We start from the raw sequence: 14,086 nt of genomic DNA, 5'->3' as shown, positions 1-14,086 counted from the left end.
GTGTTAGAGAGTTGACAAACTGATAAAAACAGCCTTATGCAGTCATATTACCTGCTAGTGTTCAGTTACAGTTAAGAAAAACTTGGCTTTATTAAGGATAATTCATAATTCTTTGCTCTAAAAGAGATTGTGTATGAGTGTGCATGTGTGTGTGTGCGTGTGTGTGCGTGTGTGTGTGTGTGTGTGTGTGTGTGTGTGTGTGTGGTTGGAGGTGGGTGTGCGTGTGTGTGTGTGTGTGTGTGTGTGTGTGTGTGTGTGTGTGTGTGTGTGTGTGGTTGGAGGTGGGTGTGCGTGTGTGTGTGTGTGTGTGTGTGTGTGTGGTTGGAGGTGGGTGTACTAGTCTTCCGTGTCATCTCTCCCACATGGGAATGGCTGTATTTTCTGAGCAATGTGCTCTGCTATGGCCTTACTGCTGGCTGTGACCAACCTCCGTGACATCAGGTCAAATGGTCCTCCTGAAAAATTAGAAGTGATATAACCAACACTGAAGACATTTCAATACATATACATACATACTGTACATACATACATACATACATACATACATACACTCACACACACATATACAGTATATATATATATATATATATATATAGCCCATTACTTCCAGACTTGACCACTTACTGCTGCGTACTACCATTTCTACATAAATACAATGCCCACTGTCAAAACACATGCAGGCCTTAACTTTACCATCCGCCTCCAGAGTGCTTCTGTTCCGTGACTCACCTGTGATATCCATGATGACTCCCCCTGCCTCTCTGATGATGGCTGCCCCGTGCCTCACCTGTGATATCCATGATGACTCCCCCTGCCTCTCTGATGATGGCCGCCCCGTGACTCACCTGTGATATCCATGATGACTCCCCCTGCCTCCCTGATGATGGCTGCTTCTGCCCTGTGACTCACCTGTGATATCCATGATGACTCCCCCTGCCTCCCTGATGATGGCTGCCCCGTGACTCACCTGTGATATCCATGATGACTCCCCCTGCCTCCCTGATGATGGCTGCCCCGTGACTCACCTGTGATATCCATGATGACTCCCCCTGCCTCCCTGATGATGGCTGCTTCTGCCCTTTGACTCACCTGTGATATCCATGATGACTCCCCCTGCCTCCCTGATGATGGCTGCTTCTGCCCCGTGACTCACCTGTGATATCCATGATGACTCCCCCTGCCTCTCTGATGATGGCTGCTCCCCCTGCCATGTCCCAGCAGTGGATGCCTATGTGGTAGTACGCGTCCGCCGCTCCGCAGGCCACCAAACACATGTTCACAGCAGCACTTCCTGGGGCCCGGATCCTACCGGGAGGTTTTACAATCAGCAACATTAACTTAACCAGTAGTGAAATAGTATATGATGAGTATATGATCTTTTTATTGACTCCTTTTTCTGGGTTCTCTTCTACATATCAAAACACATTATCCTCAAAACACGTATGGTGTTGTGCAGGGTTTCATGTACAATATTGTGCCTAGTGTTAGCCTAGCACTCACCCATGCACAGGGATTGTGAGGATGGACTCCATGTTGGCCATCATGGTTCTAAAGTGTTGTAGATCTGATTTGAAGCCCATCTCTGTCAGTACCATGGACTTGGTGATATCTAAGTATAGATAAGGGAACAAGAGAATTGATTTCATTCTATCCTGCCACCCTTGCTATGCTTGTATAACTAATATGCCCCATGCACCAAGGCAGCCAACAGAACTAAACAGAACTAACCACAACTCCTTGCCCCTCATGTCATCTGTGCCTGGGTCAAAAAGCTGCACTTGAAGACACCGCAAAGACTACAGCCAACACCAAACTAGAGATATTTATTTACAGCAGTGTTTCAGTCGACTTCATTCACAAAGGTGAACACCACACTGGAAACTGACACAGGACTTATTTGTTTTTTAACATGGACATTACATTGAAAACCATGTAAATTATGAAAAGGTTTACATACAAAGAGCATAAATCTTCATCTGAGGGATATAATATGATATTCCTACAACATATCTCCATCACACTCGTTGAATTGCCAATCGAAGTGATCTCTCTCCCCGATGGGCTCCACCACTGTTACAACATGCTCAATGGGCTGAAAAGCTGGCCACAGGGGTCCGAATAGTGCCAACGGTGCGGGACACACACCGCAAAAACTAAAGCCACAGACACGCATCAATGGCCCCACATATGGGCCGACACCTGGTGTGTCACAGGCTTAAGCAGTAAGACAGCCCCCTGACCACAGATGAAATCAGTCTGTGTAGATTGACTGACCTTCTTGGCCAGACACTTTGATGGGGACACCATTGCAAAATGCTCCTTTCCCTTTGCGAGCTGTGTACATCTTCTCCTCAATACAACTGTAGACCACCCCGAACTCTATCTGTGGTGTGAAGAAAGGCTATTAACATAAAAACACTGTCTCCTATTTAAATGTTCACATTAAATATTTTATGTTTCTCAAACCCTTATGTTTAATCAGAACTGATATAAATTGCATAATACATACTCTATTAAGCAATCTTTATCAATCCATCTATCAAGAGATAGGTACACTGCAAACTTAAGAAATGAATAGGTGGTAATGAAAGAAGTGTACCTCTTTGTTCACTGTGAAACCAATTGACACAGAGACGAAAGGAAACCTGGGTGGGATTGGGGAAAAAAAGACAAAAAGAGGAATAAAAGCTGTTTAACATGTCTGTAATGCTGGAGTATTATAACACAGTGACTTCTTGTTGAATTACACCTAAACGTCAGCTTCCCTTTTCTAATGAAAGCCATCCAGGTTCAGGAAAGGCATTTTTTCAAACAGACCGAGTGCAAAATCTACGACAAATTTCATATGAACAGTTAACATCAACCATGTGTGATTTGAGTCTTTGATAAGAAGCCACAGTGGCAGAAACATGCACGAACACAACTTCTCATTAAAGGCCTACTTTTAGTATGAGTGTGTCAGTGGGCAAACCAGAGATTTGGCTAGATATGCACAACATTGCCAGTAACCAACTAGATAGAGTTTTGAATCTTGTCATGACAGTCAGATTTAAGACTTTTGAAGGGAATTGTTGATTTTCCCACTTGTTGTAGTTAAAATCCCTTCCCACAGCTTAATGGGTATACAGTGTCCTCATAAGGTTACTATTATAAGTACTGGTTGTAGAACAGCTTAGTGGGTATACAGTGTCCTCATAAGGTTACATTTATAAGGATAAGCAGAGCAATGAAGATTGGAAACATGTGTCAATGATGGCATTAGTTTATATTTTATGGGTCAATAGGGTGGCATGCAGTATGTATTATATGTAGAGTAGAATGAGTGCATAATAGTTGGGTGGGAATGGGCAGCTGTAGGCAGAGGGTTTCTGCAGGTAGATCGGGGGGAGAGACTGCACACACATTCCACAGTACTGTAGCAACTTGGCTAATAACAACCAAGCCAAGTCAAGTCAAAGTACTGTATAACACATTAGTACTGCGTTAATTTGCTGCAAAAGTCTTACTGCACAATTACACTTTGGATTATGATTCAATTGCTGTGATAGATTTTCAGTCATTATTCATGTTCAATTCAGACAGCATTGTCTTCTTGGCAGGAAATGAGCCCTGAAACCAGAGGTACCATCTTTGAGGAAATGACTTCAATGGTAAATAATTCATCTTCTAATACATCATTGGGCTACATGAAACAGGTAGTGCTTTTGTACATGTTCTTAATTAACTAAGTAGGTATCATTTTTGTCCAGTCTAAAAAAGCTGCCCAAACCTCTCCCAGGTGGAGTTGGGGTAGCGGTGCGTGAGCATCACATTAACTTTGCAGTAGGGAGGTCTTTCCAACAAAGGAAAACACTTCCTTAAGTCCTTAAATAGATGACCCATACGGAAACTGCGTTCTACAGAGGCATTCTGCAATATTTTACTGACAGAACTGAGAGAAACTTTAAAACCATCCCATCCCCACCTGTGAACAAAGTTGGTTGTGCCATCGATGGGGTCAATGATCCAAGTAGGACTGTCTGTTAGAATACTGGGAGCCCCTGCAGCTACAGACTCCTCTCCTATGAAGCTGAAGTAGAAATCATAGAATAGAATAGAATAGAAAATCCTTTATTGTCATTGTATTTACATACAACGATTTTTGGAGCGCTACTCCTGTTGGTGCGACGAGGGACAACATATAACACAACAACAACATACACAATAGTACAAATAGCTAAAACAATATATTAAGAGTTCAACAAAGTGCAGTGGTGTAGTACAAGTACTTCCCTGAGGTGCGTTGCAATACAGTAACATTTTGTTTATACACGTGTGTAAGGTGACTGAGATGGCAAGTGACTTGCAGTCGAATAAAGTGCTTTTTAGGTGGGTAGTTCGCTAGTTTTAAATCAAAACTCCATATTGCATCTTTAACGTACTATGATTTGTACAAAGTACTATGTACTATGATTTGATGTAAAATGTCATCTGTAAATCTGTAATTCAGTGTGTGGATCTTCCAACACACACATTCATCCGAGCTTCCACTGAAGATCTTTCGGTTTCTCACAGTCCACACACAAAAAGGTCTTGATCAACACATTTGTGACTCAGTTTCTCACAGTTCACACACAAATAGGTCTTGATAAACACAAATGTGACCCCATTTGTTCTGTGCTTATTGGGCCATCTGCCTCAGCATGTTCTAAATCCCTACTCAACTTCTATGATTAAAATACAGATAATAGGTAACGTTATGACATTTATCAAAATATTAATTCTCTGTATGACTAATACGCAGATTATGTTGCCTTTAAAAACTACACAGCAGCACTACTTGGAATCCAAAACAACATCGTCAAATTGTACAGTTTTGACCAAGTCTCATGTTTGTGAAATCTTGCTGACAAACAAACCAAACCATAGCAGAGGTAATTACAGTGAAATATTGTATTGTTAATAGTTGCAGTACAGAAACCAAACAGACAGCATCAACAAACGTTCTTATCCTCAACAAGCTGTGGATTGTGTGAGGTTGTAAAGCCATGCAAATATTGATGCTATACAACTCACTGAACCGTCTATCTCCGTTTACCAACCTGTTGTCGGGTAGCTACAAACCAAGTAGTTATGGTTGAAGTGAATGAATGAAAACATTTTGTCCGTGCATGAGACATATAGCAGGCTGATCACAAGGAACGTTAGGAGAACCGTTATATTCTCAATGCTTTACATTCATGCCAACAAGAGACTTCAGTAGCTACCTCTTTTTCATGCTCACCCTGACAAGGCGTTTAATAAGTGGTGCACTATTATCCGCATCGCTTAAGATAAATATTCAGTTTGTTGACTTCTGTCAGGAGGACCCATTTCAGCTATATGGTGACGCTCGCTGTAGCATCGCCACAAACGAATTATACTACATACACTGCGGCCTGAGTTAAACAAGACTGCCATCTAGTGGTTGCTGGGGATGAATGCGTGCGATGATGAACGCGATGATGCACAAATGCATCAACATTTCACATGCGGAATGACAGATTTCCAAGTGGCACTTCATGACAAATGCACACGCAAAGTATGAGGTATTTTTAAAAGGTATCAAGGTAGCCTACCTGTGGGTTGGGTATTTCTTTTTAATGGAAGATATGATCAGGGCCTCCACCTTCTGGTCTGTCTCCGTGACTAGGTCGACAGGAGAACTCTTCTGCATGATGGAGATGTCCTTTTGCAATGCCTCACGGATCATCTACTTGTGTCAGAGTTAGAGACAATGGCCATTCGATTAGACATGTTTAGGCTTATAGGTATAGACAGCCTCTGCTGCTTCAGAATCTGACTCTGAAGAGGGCTTTTAATTTGATACTATGGATACAAGAAGTGGATACAAGAAGTGGAGACACGTGGCGACACCCAACCAGGTGAGAGAGAGAAAGTGAAAGAAGATTAGTGCGATTAGAGAGAAAGGTAAATTGAACTAGTTAACGTTAAGCTCAAAGACATAGGAATACCTGGACCATGCCTATAAGCACTTTGACCTAGCTTTTTCTTGTCAGCCAAGAGTATTTAAAAGATGTTCATTATTAAACATCATTTTGTCACAAGCAAACTAGTTTTGCTCAATATTTACAAAAGTCTGTAGAATGTTTTATTAATACAATGAAACAATAGTTTTTATAATTTCCGATATGTGTTCACTTGTGGTACCTTGGCTGGGACAAAACACTGCAAACCTGTTGGGACCCTGACATTACAGGCATTGCCAGTCCAGGTCTTCTTATGTTTATGGTTAGGCTAGACAGATTTTACAGTTGCAATGTATTTTCTATAGAGATGTAGCGGTTGATGTCACAACCATATTGGCAGGAACAAGTTCAATGGACCATCAGTCTGTCAACTAGGGTTCAAACAACTAACTAAGAAAGACTATTGTTAAAATGGTAGACATTTACTGTGCCCCACAACGCAAAAGAAACGTCTGTAAGACAACCAAAAAGCAGATACATCGTATTGTTCCCAAAAACATCCATGCAGACAGCAAGTTAACAACTACTGTTATCCAGCACACAGCCTGAGAAGATATCACCTTAAATCAACTACTGTTATCCAGCACACAGTCTGAGAAGATATCACCTTAAATCAACTACTGTTATCCAGCACACAGTCTGAGAAGATATCACCTTAAATCAACTACTGTTATCCAGCACACAGCCTGAGAAGATATCACCTTAAATCAGGCTGGCTGGACAAGCATCAGCACAAACACGTTGTGAAGTTGTGTTTGCATAGAGCAGTATGTATTTTTTATTTGTTTTAAACAGTATCATGAAACCAATGGTGGTATTTTTTGGGGATATTTAAGTACCATTGCTGAATGCCCTACTGTAGCTATACTAAACCAGCAATTGGTATTGTTATTGAGATTGCTAGCAACAAGCCAAAGTGAACAATGCATAGCTTGCAAAAATGGTTTGAATGTACCATGACTGTCACTTGATCGGATAGCACTAGGTAGGGAATTCCACCACTGTGGTACCACTAATGAAAAGGGTCTTCATTGCCATCTTGTGGTGTGGAGAGAAGACAACAGAGACAAGACAACAGACGTTCTTCAGAAAAACAATAAGTTCTCCCTAGATATCAATAAGGTGCATTGCACACAATGAAAAGAAGACCATCAACTCATTTTGAACATTGACTGATTTATATTTTAATCTCAGACAGTATGAGTCATTGGTTAGAAGATAGCTGCCTGGGTATGAGACTGGTATATGATACTGAGCTGAGACTGGTATATGATATGTATTGCTCGTCCAACAGGTGGTAGGGGAGTCAAACCTTTCTTTTGTAGGACGAAGTGCTCGGCGCATCTACGTAATTACATACATTAAGGTGAGCACTGGACGACTGCTCTTGCGGCGCAATAACATTTGCATTTTCAAGTGGAAATGCATCTCTAGCTACCTATTGACATTCACTCCGACCCTCAGTGACGCACCTGACTTCATTCCCTTTAGGAATCATGTTCCCCATTGTCTTTTAACAGAACGTCTAGAAGCATGAAGCGCAACTGGATGTACCGAACGTGAAATGGCCCAAAAGCAAACATTTTAGAATATGATCTGCCTCAGTCCTCTCTGACTCCCTGTTTGAAACCTCTTGTCACACATACAATAACATAATAGGCTTACATAATAGGGTGTCTACATTCTTATTAATGATCAGTGATTTAATTTCCTTGTTTCCTTTTCTTTGTCTTTTGCAGTGGTCATGTCACATTAAGCCTTCACCTAATATGTCTGAGCCCACCTATAAACACAATGGTCTATGTGGTTTGTTTGTTAATTGATTTATTGTCTTAAAACAGTCGCAGAGAAAACGAAGACTGTTTTTTGCTTTTATGAAATGTAGGTTACATTCAAACATGCAGCTGAAGAACACATAGGCGTTAATATACATAGGCTACAAAATCATCTGAATAAAGATAACGTTGAAATTGGCAAGGAATATTGTGAAGCCAATTTCAAGCGTCAGAGTTTTCCAGGTCACAGTTGCAATAAATTACTTCTTGAACTATTTGCTTTCACACATCAAGTTGTGCTTCTCGCTTACGTTCTGTGTATGCGTTTAGCCCCCAGGCAGAAGTAAATCCTTCCCCCCAGCTCCTGAAAAGAATCCTAGAGGAGAGAGATAACTTACCTTGCCAGCCTCTTTTGTCACAGCAATGCAGTGGTCCATACACTCCATCCATGGATCATCCATGATGATTTTAGGCCTACTCTATGCCCTAAACACATATAAAAAAAAAAATGTATTAGGCACAGACTACGACAACAGAACCAAAACTATAGTTAGTGCACTTTTGCTACAGTATTCCGTAATGGTCAGACAGTAATCAGACAGATAGTTTCCAGACTGAGCTAACGATATTTTCGGTCCCATTTCATTCAGATTCCATTCTGCGATTCTGTTCAATTAAATGCATGTGTATATCATCTCTGTATACGTTTACATTATATCTCTATAATATGTCTGTTGCTATCTCTCTGCTAACAGTGAAAAATAACGGAAAACAAAGCAAGTCACTTAACTAGAGTTATTGCGGTGAGCAGGGTGAGCAGAAGCTAATCATAGTTAGAGTTACCATTTGGTTCTCACAACAACAACGCAGTTAACTTAAGTAAACATATCGAGTGCATTAGGATTAATCTGTTGCATAATATAAATGAGATGTTTTAGGCGCTAGAGTCTAAACCCATTCATTTCTGAACAGGGATTTATTTTTTTCTTTGGAACCAGGAGGTGTTAAAGTAACACTATGCAACAATTTGACACTTTTCGAGGTACGGTTTTATAGGCAACTAGTTTTAGTACCATCCTCAAATTCATTTTGATAGAGAACACCTGCAATTGTGAGAACACTTGCAATCCCTGACAAATATAGCTAGGGTTAGCTTCTGCTCACTGTACGAAACTGGTTATGCATGAAGCTGAGTGCCTTGTAGTCTGTTTGCTGGTAGCAGATGTATAGCAACAGAATATAATAGAAAAGCCTTTATTGTCATTGTTTTTGCATACAACGAAACTTGGAGCGCTGCAGCTGTTTAGCCGACGGGGGACAAAATATAACACAACAACAAAATACAGCAAAAGTACAAATAGCTTAAAAAAAAAAAAAAAAAGGTATGTTAAGAGTTCCAAAAACTGGTGGCATAGATTGCACGTACTTCCCTGAGGTGCTTTTCAATAAATACATTATTTAATAAATATCATTATAAATAAATATTTGTTCAGGCTTGGGGAGTAACGGAATACATGGAATGGCGTTATGTAATAAGGATACAAAAAAGGGTAACTGTTTTCCGGTACAGTTACAAAAAAAAGACGTAATTAGATTACAGAAAAATTTGGATTATTAACAGGATTAAAAATAGATTTTAAATTGCAGAACATTATACTATCATCCACATGGGCACTTTACAAAACGTCACGAGAAGACAACAGAGAAAACTACAAGTCCATTTGATGACCTCGAGTTCAAAAAATGCTTTCTCTGGCTGGAAATATCGTCACTATTTTGTCCTCAAAGCTGAAAGTGGGAAGAACATAACAGTACAGTGCACCTTATGGCTCCCCACGGTGAAAATACTGTCGTTGTCCAAGGACTCCACGTCAAATTTCATGAAGCATTTACAGGCAAGACCAACACTGCTAACGTCTACACAGACATCCAGTTAGCTAAGGTTAAAGTTGGTTAGCTAACCTGTTAGTATTGCTTGCCTACTAACGTAATGAAAAAGGGGGACTTTGATAACTGGAATGATCGTGTTTGGATAAAACACAAACCCCTGACCGAAATATGTTCGTGGCAGTTAATTGAAGTTTCAGTGTGATGTGTGACTGAGTGACATTTGTTTATTAACAAAGCAAGTTTGGCTTACCTGTACGTTAAATGCGCACCTTTACCGCGACTATCACTTAAACAGAGTTTTTGGCTTGGAGTTCCCCCTAGCGGCTAAACCTAGCGAAACCTGTTGAAATTTGCTTTCCTCGTTTATGACAAACTAGCGAGTCAACAACTTTGCTAACACAGTCAAACATCAAGCAAGTGCAAGACAAGACAAAGCAGGACAGCAAATAAACGACTTACTAATCCAGCAGAAAGATGGCTAGCTCTGAATCGAACTTGTATCCAAATGTGTCTTTCAGCTCTCACCAACGAGTAAAAGCTGTTCCGATAGTGACTAGTGCCACAAAGCAAACTTCTGCCCAGGACCGGGTGGCTCCAGAAATCCTACATAGCGCAGTAATTTCCCTACAGACCCCCGATGGCAATGGCGGAGAGGCCATTCTCCATATTAAAAGTAATTGTAGCGGCACAATTTTTTCCAAGCTGTTATTTTAAGGTTGAATTGTTACATAATGTTACTTTAAACAATATTCAAACAGCATATTTAAACTATACTACTATACTATACTACTCTGTAGGTCCCGTAGGCCTACTGTCAGTATTTACTTTAAGCATTTCTTCCCTTTGACAGTTCAGAAAGTGGACACTTGATTCATTAAAAATACTGTGGATGTTCTAAATCTGTGTGGATTTTATTTTTTACTAGCCTATGCTTTATAAACTGTGGTGTTGTGCACTTTCAATGTAGGTCTGTAGGCTGAATTTTCATAATGACAAGCAGATTTGTCTTTAAAAAAACACTGAGCAGAGGGCAGGTTTAATTCTGAAAACTTAGTTTCCTCATTGTGCTGTTGACTTACAGAATACGCTTAAGTGAAAGCCATCTTATGATGATGCGAAGTCAGACACGAAGTGAGGGGAGTGAAGGGTTTAAGTAGAGAGGTGACAGGTGTGCGTGATTAGTACTGCGGTGATTGTGAATGAGACGGAATTGCGTGAGTTGAAGTCGAAGGGAGCGTGGCAGGAGCAGAGTTCAGCGCTGGCGTGACATGCACACAGCAAAAAAAACCACAACCACACGCCCCATTTCCCTTCAGGGCAACAAACTGAACTGAACTACTTCACATTTCCGCCCAGCAGGCCCATGCTATATTGCAAAGGGGATTGGGCAAAAAGTGTAAAATGATGCAAGGTATTTGTTTGTAAAAAAAACTGTTGACAGTGAGAGAGTGTTGGGACTGAATAAAATATCTCTGTAAAATGCTGCATTTGGGCCCAAAAAGGATAGCCTGGCATTCCAATCAATACAGTGGCACATAAAAAGAGCTAGTCTAACACATAGCTATGACAATATAGTACATTCTGATATTTGTAGCATACTAAGTTAATTTCCTCAGTAATAAGTAGGATGCCCACACCAGATGTTTATCTATATAGCACTACTACTGCACAAATGCAGAAAGTATGTCATCTGAAAAAGCTGGTGTGTGCCCTTATAGGAGGGGTTTGTGGATACCACAACCACTTCATGAAATGCATGTGACCATTTAGTTGCACAGTTTCTGAGCAGTACATGTCAGTGTCTTCAAGGTTGGACCAATGTTTTTCAGCATTTATATCCATCACAGACATCAAAATTAAGAAAACCACCAATATACAGTGGATAAGGCTATTGATGTCTCTTTTCTGTTATCTTCATTTGCACATTTGGTATTGAGGTAATCCAAAAGTAACGGAAAGTAATCAAGTTACATTACTTTAATGTTGTGATATTTGGATTAGGTTACTGAATACAATTTCCACCACTGAACTTGTTCGAACTCTCTGAAGGGCCCGCACGTGTGGATTTGGCAACATCTTAATTTACAAGTAACAAGAATGAAAGATGAAATGTTGACTCAACTTCTACGCAAGAAGTTTTACTTCTGAACGTGACAAAACACCCACACAATCAATACGGCTTGATTATCCTTATCACACGTAGGCAAGCTAAAGGACTGCTTCCTTCATAACAGTGCCTTGTGGATCCGTGACATCTGCATACACGAGTACTTGCCAACTGTAACAATTGTTAGCTAGTACTTAAGTTGTAGTTCACGATCTGCCATTTGGGGAATAAGGCCTACATAGCCATAAAAGTTTGGAATTCTGGTGACAGATTCCTAGCTTTTCACATTCGTCTCATCCTGACTCGTAATTGAACAAGTGATACTTCCGATGTTGAAGACGTAGCGGCGTACGGCACGCAGGCTTCCAGACCAACTGCTTTTGTCACTTCTCTTAATATCAAGTGAGTTCACAAGGTAGTGTATTGTGAAAGCACGTAGGACAAGTATCCAGCTAGCTGGTAGACGCTTCAGTCATATTTCTTAGACACCCTGCAGCAGGCTTAAATCGGGGTTAGCTATCGCTAGCTAACGTTAACTATGCAATGAATGCTGGCTATTTAGGTTAACCTCATAGATAAGGTTTGCTATCTTAAGGTAACGTTAGTTAACGCTAAGATAAGTTATTGCGTAACGAATCTCCAGCAAGTACAGGAGTCGGGACCTGACATCTGCCGTTCATATTGGTGTAATCGTATAACGTTGGCATCTTACCTGAGAAATATCTACGAGGATAGGTTTGCTAGTTAGCTGTTGTGTTAGCTTAGCATAGTAACTCACACATGCGCACACTGCATTCCATAATATCCATATTATGGATGATGGAGCTGTATCAAGTCAAGGTGTGGGTTACAGAAATTAGTCTCATCCGTACGCTTGACAGCTACAAGGAGTCATTTCTCATGTAGCCTACACCTTTTGCCCTTCTAGGATACATGTTGAGGCTACTTTCTTTTGTTGTCTTTTGTATTTTACTTTTGCGTTAAAAGTTATTCTGCTCAAAATCGCTATTTTCTATCGTTAGGCCAACTTGATCTACTTTTACCTCGGCCTTACCATCCTGCATTTGTTCTCATGCTTGTTTGAGTAACCTGGACTACTGGTTATATTCCCCAAACCCCTTGAGTAATGGGGGACACTCAGGCAGTAGGTAGGTAGAGAGCATTCGGACCAGCCGGTTCAGGCAGGTAGAGAGCATTCAGACCCATACCAGCATGTTCAGAGACCGTCTTTACCTGAAAGTCATCAGGCTACTGAACTGCTGTGAACTACTGAACACTCGCACTTCCCCACACAACATATCACACTACAGTAACAGATGACGTACACATGATTCGAACCCCACACCCCTCTTTTGCTGTGTTTACAGTTGACTGTGTTTTTTTACTATGTTTACACTAGTTTTAACACTTGTTTATATCATGTAGTCTCTTTATATCTTTGCACTAAAGACTTAAACGTAATTTTATATTTCTTATTTAACTTTCTATTTAAATGCATTGTTATATTTTTGCAAGTATATCACAATAAACTTCAAACTTGAACTTACTGGTTTTGGTTACATACACTTATGTTGTGCTATTTTGTGTACTTACTGTCTGGACTGTTACTGACGGAGATAATTTCGAAACACTGTTAATGACTTAGGAATATATTAATCAAGTGCCTTGTATTAATAATTACCTTGTATAAATCACGTGTTTATGTAAGCAGGAATATGGCTTTTCTGTGTTTCTGTGTGTGTCTAACTTAGATTATTAGGTGCCACTTAGTCTGCATATGTGCAAGAGCATGTTTGGGTCAGAGTTGATAAGAAGGCTCGAACTGTGCTTCTTTCGACCTTGTGTAAAACTGACATCCTTGCATGGCAGGAAGCATAGTAAGATGCCCTTGGATGTCAGAGACCCACCACATGGTTATCCCTGCTGACAAAGTGTTTGGGCGTCAGAGAACGCTAACTTCTATCTATATAAACCTTGTGTAATATTTTTAATATTGCTTCTTGTTCGTCTGCTGCAGTCTGGGAGTGAGCCCGTGTCTCTCTCTGGCCTGGCATGACATGGGTGAGCCCGACAAGCTTGTTGTTGTTGTTTAATACGTATACTTATATGCAACTCCGGAGTCCTGAGGTAACTTGAGTGAATTTTCACCTAACATTTACTTATTTATTTATTTAGTAGTTGCATCACAGACATTCATTTTCATTTTCTAGTGCAGCCTGCTGGTGGTACAAGTTACAGCAGGTCACGCCCTTCTGACACACAAACAGCTCCAAGGAAAACAAAGTGAGAAATTATTAGGTTAAATG

General features: G+C 40.5%; 1 protein-coding gene across 1 annotated transcript; it reads right to left on the bottom strand.

Annotated features, from left to right (window-relative positions):
- Window positions 1-287: 287 nt before the first annotated feature.
- On the bottom strand, window positions 288-12,587 carry LOC105902692 (inositol monophosphatase 1-like). Its single transcript, XM_031584090.1, has 9 exons — window positions 12,493-12,587; window positions 8,182-8,269; window positions 5,598-5,731; window positions 3,965-4,069; window positions 2,600-2,645; window positions 2,275-2,383; window positions 1,501-1,609; window positions 1,154-1,305; window positions 288-455 (listed from the first exon to the last, which is right to left on the bottom strand). The coding sequence occupies exons 2-9, from the start codon at window positions 8,242-8,244 to the stop codon at window positions 337-339; spliced, it is 837 nt and encodes a 278-aa protein (XP_031439950.1). The 5' UTR covers window positions 8,245-8,269; window positions 12,493-12,587; the 3' UTR covers window positions 288-336.
- Window positions 12,588-14,086: the final 1,499 nt, after the last annotated feature.

Source organism: Clupea harengus, chromosome 17, assembly GCF_900700415.2.
Source record: "Clupea harengus chromosome 17, Ch_v2.0.2, whole genome shotgun sequence".
Taxonomy (NCBI): domain Eukaryota; kingdom Metazoa; phylum Chordata; class Actinopteri; order Clupeiformes; family Clupeidae; genus Clupea; species Clupea harengus.
The sequence above is the reverse complement of the archived record's forward strand: the minus strand, read 5'-3'. Positions and strand labels throughout refer to the sequence as shown.

Excerpts from the sequence above, each read along its gene's own strand:
- LOC105902692 (XM_031584090.1), bottom strand. The coding sequence starts at position 8,244 with ATGGATGATCCATGGATGGAGTGTATGGACCACTGCATTGCTGTGACA. Across the intron at positions 2,646-3,964 it reads ACAACCAACTTTGTTCACAG|GTTTCCTTTCGTCTCTGTGT; the intron begins GTGGGGATGGGA and ends AATCCCACCCAG. Across the intron at positions 1,306-1,500 it reads CTCACAATCCCTGTGCATGG|GATCCGGGCCCCAGGAAGTG; the intron begins GTGAGTGCTAGG and ends ACCTCCCGGTAG.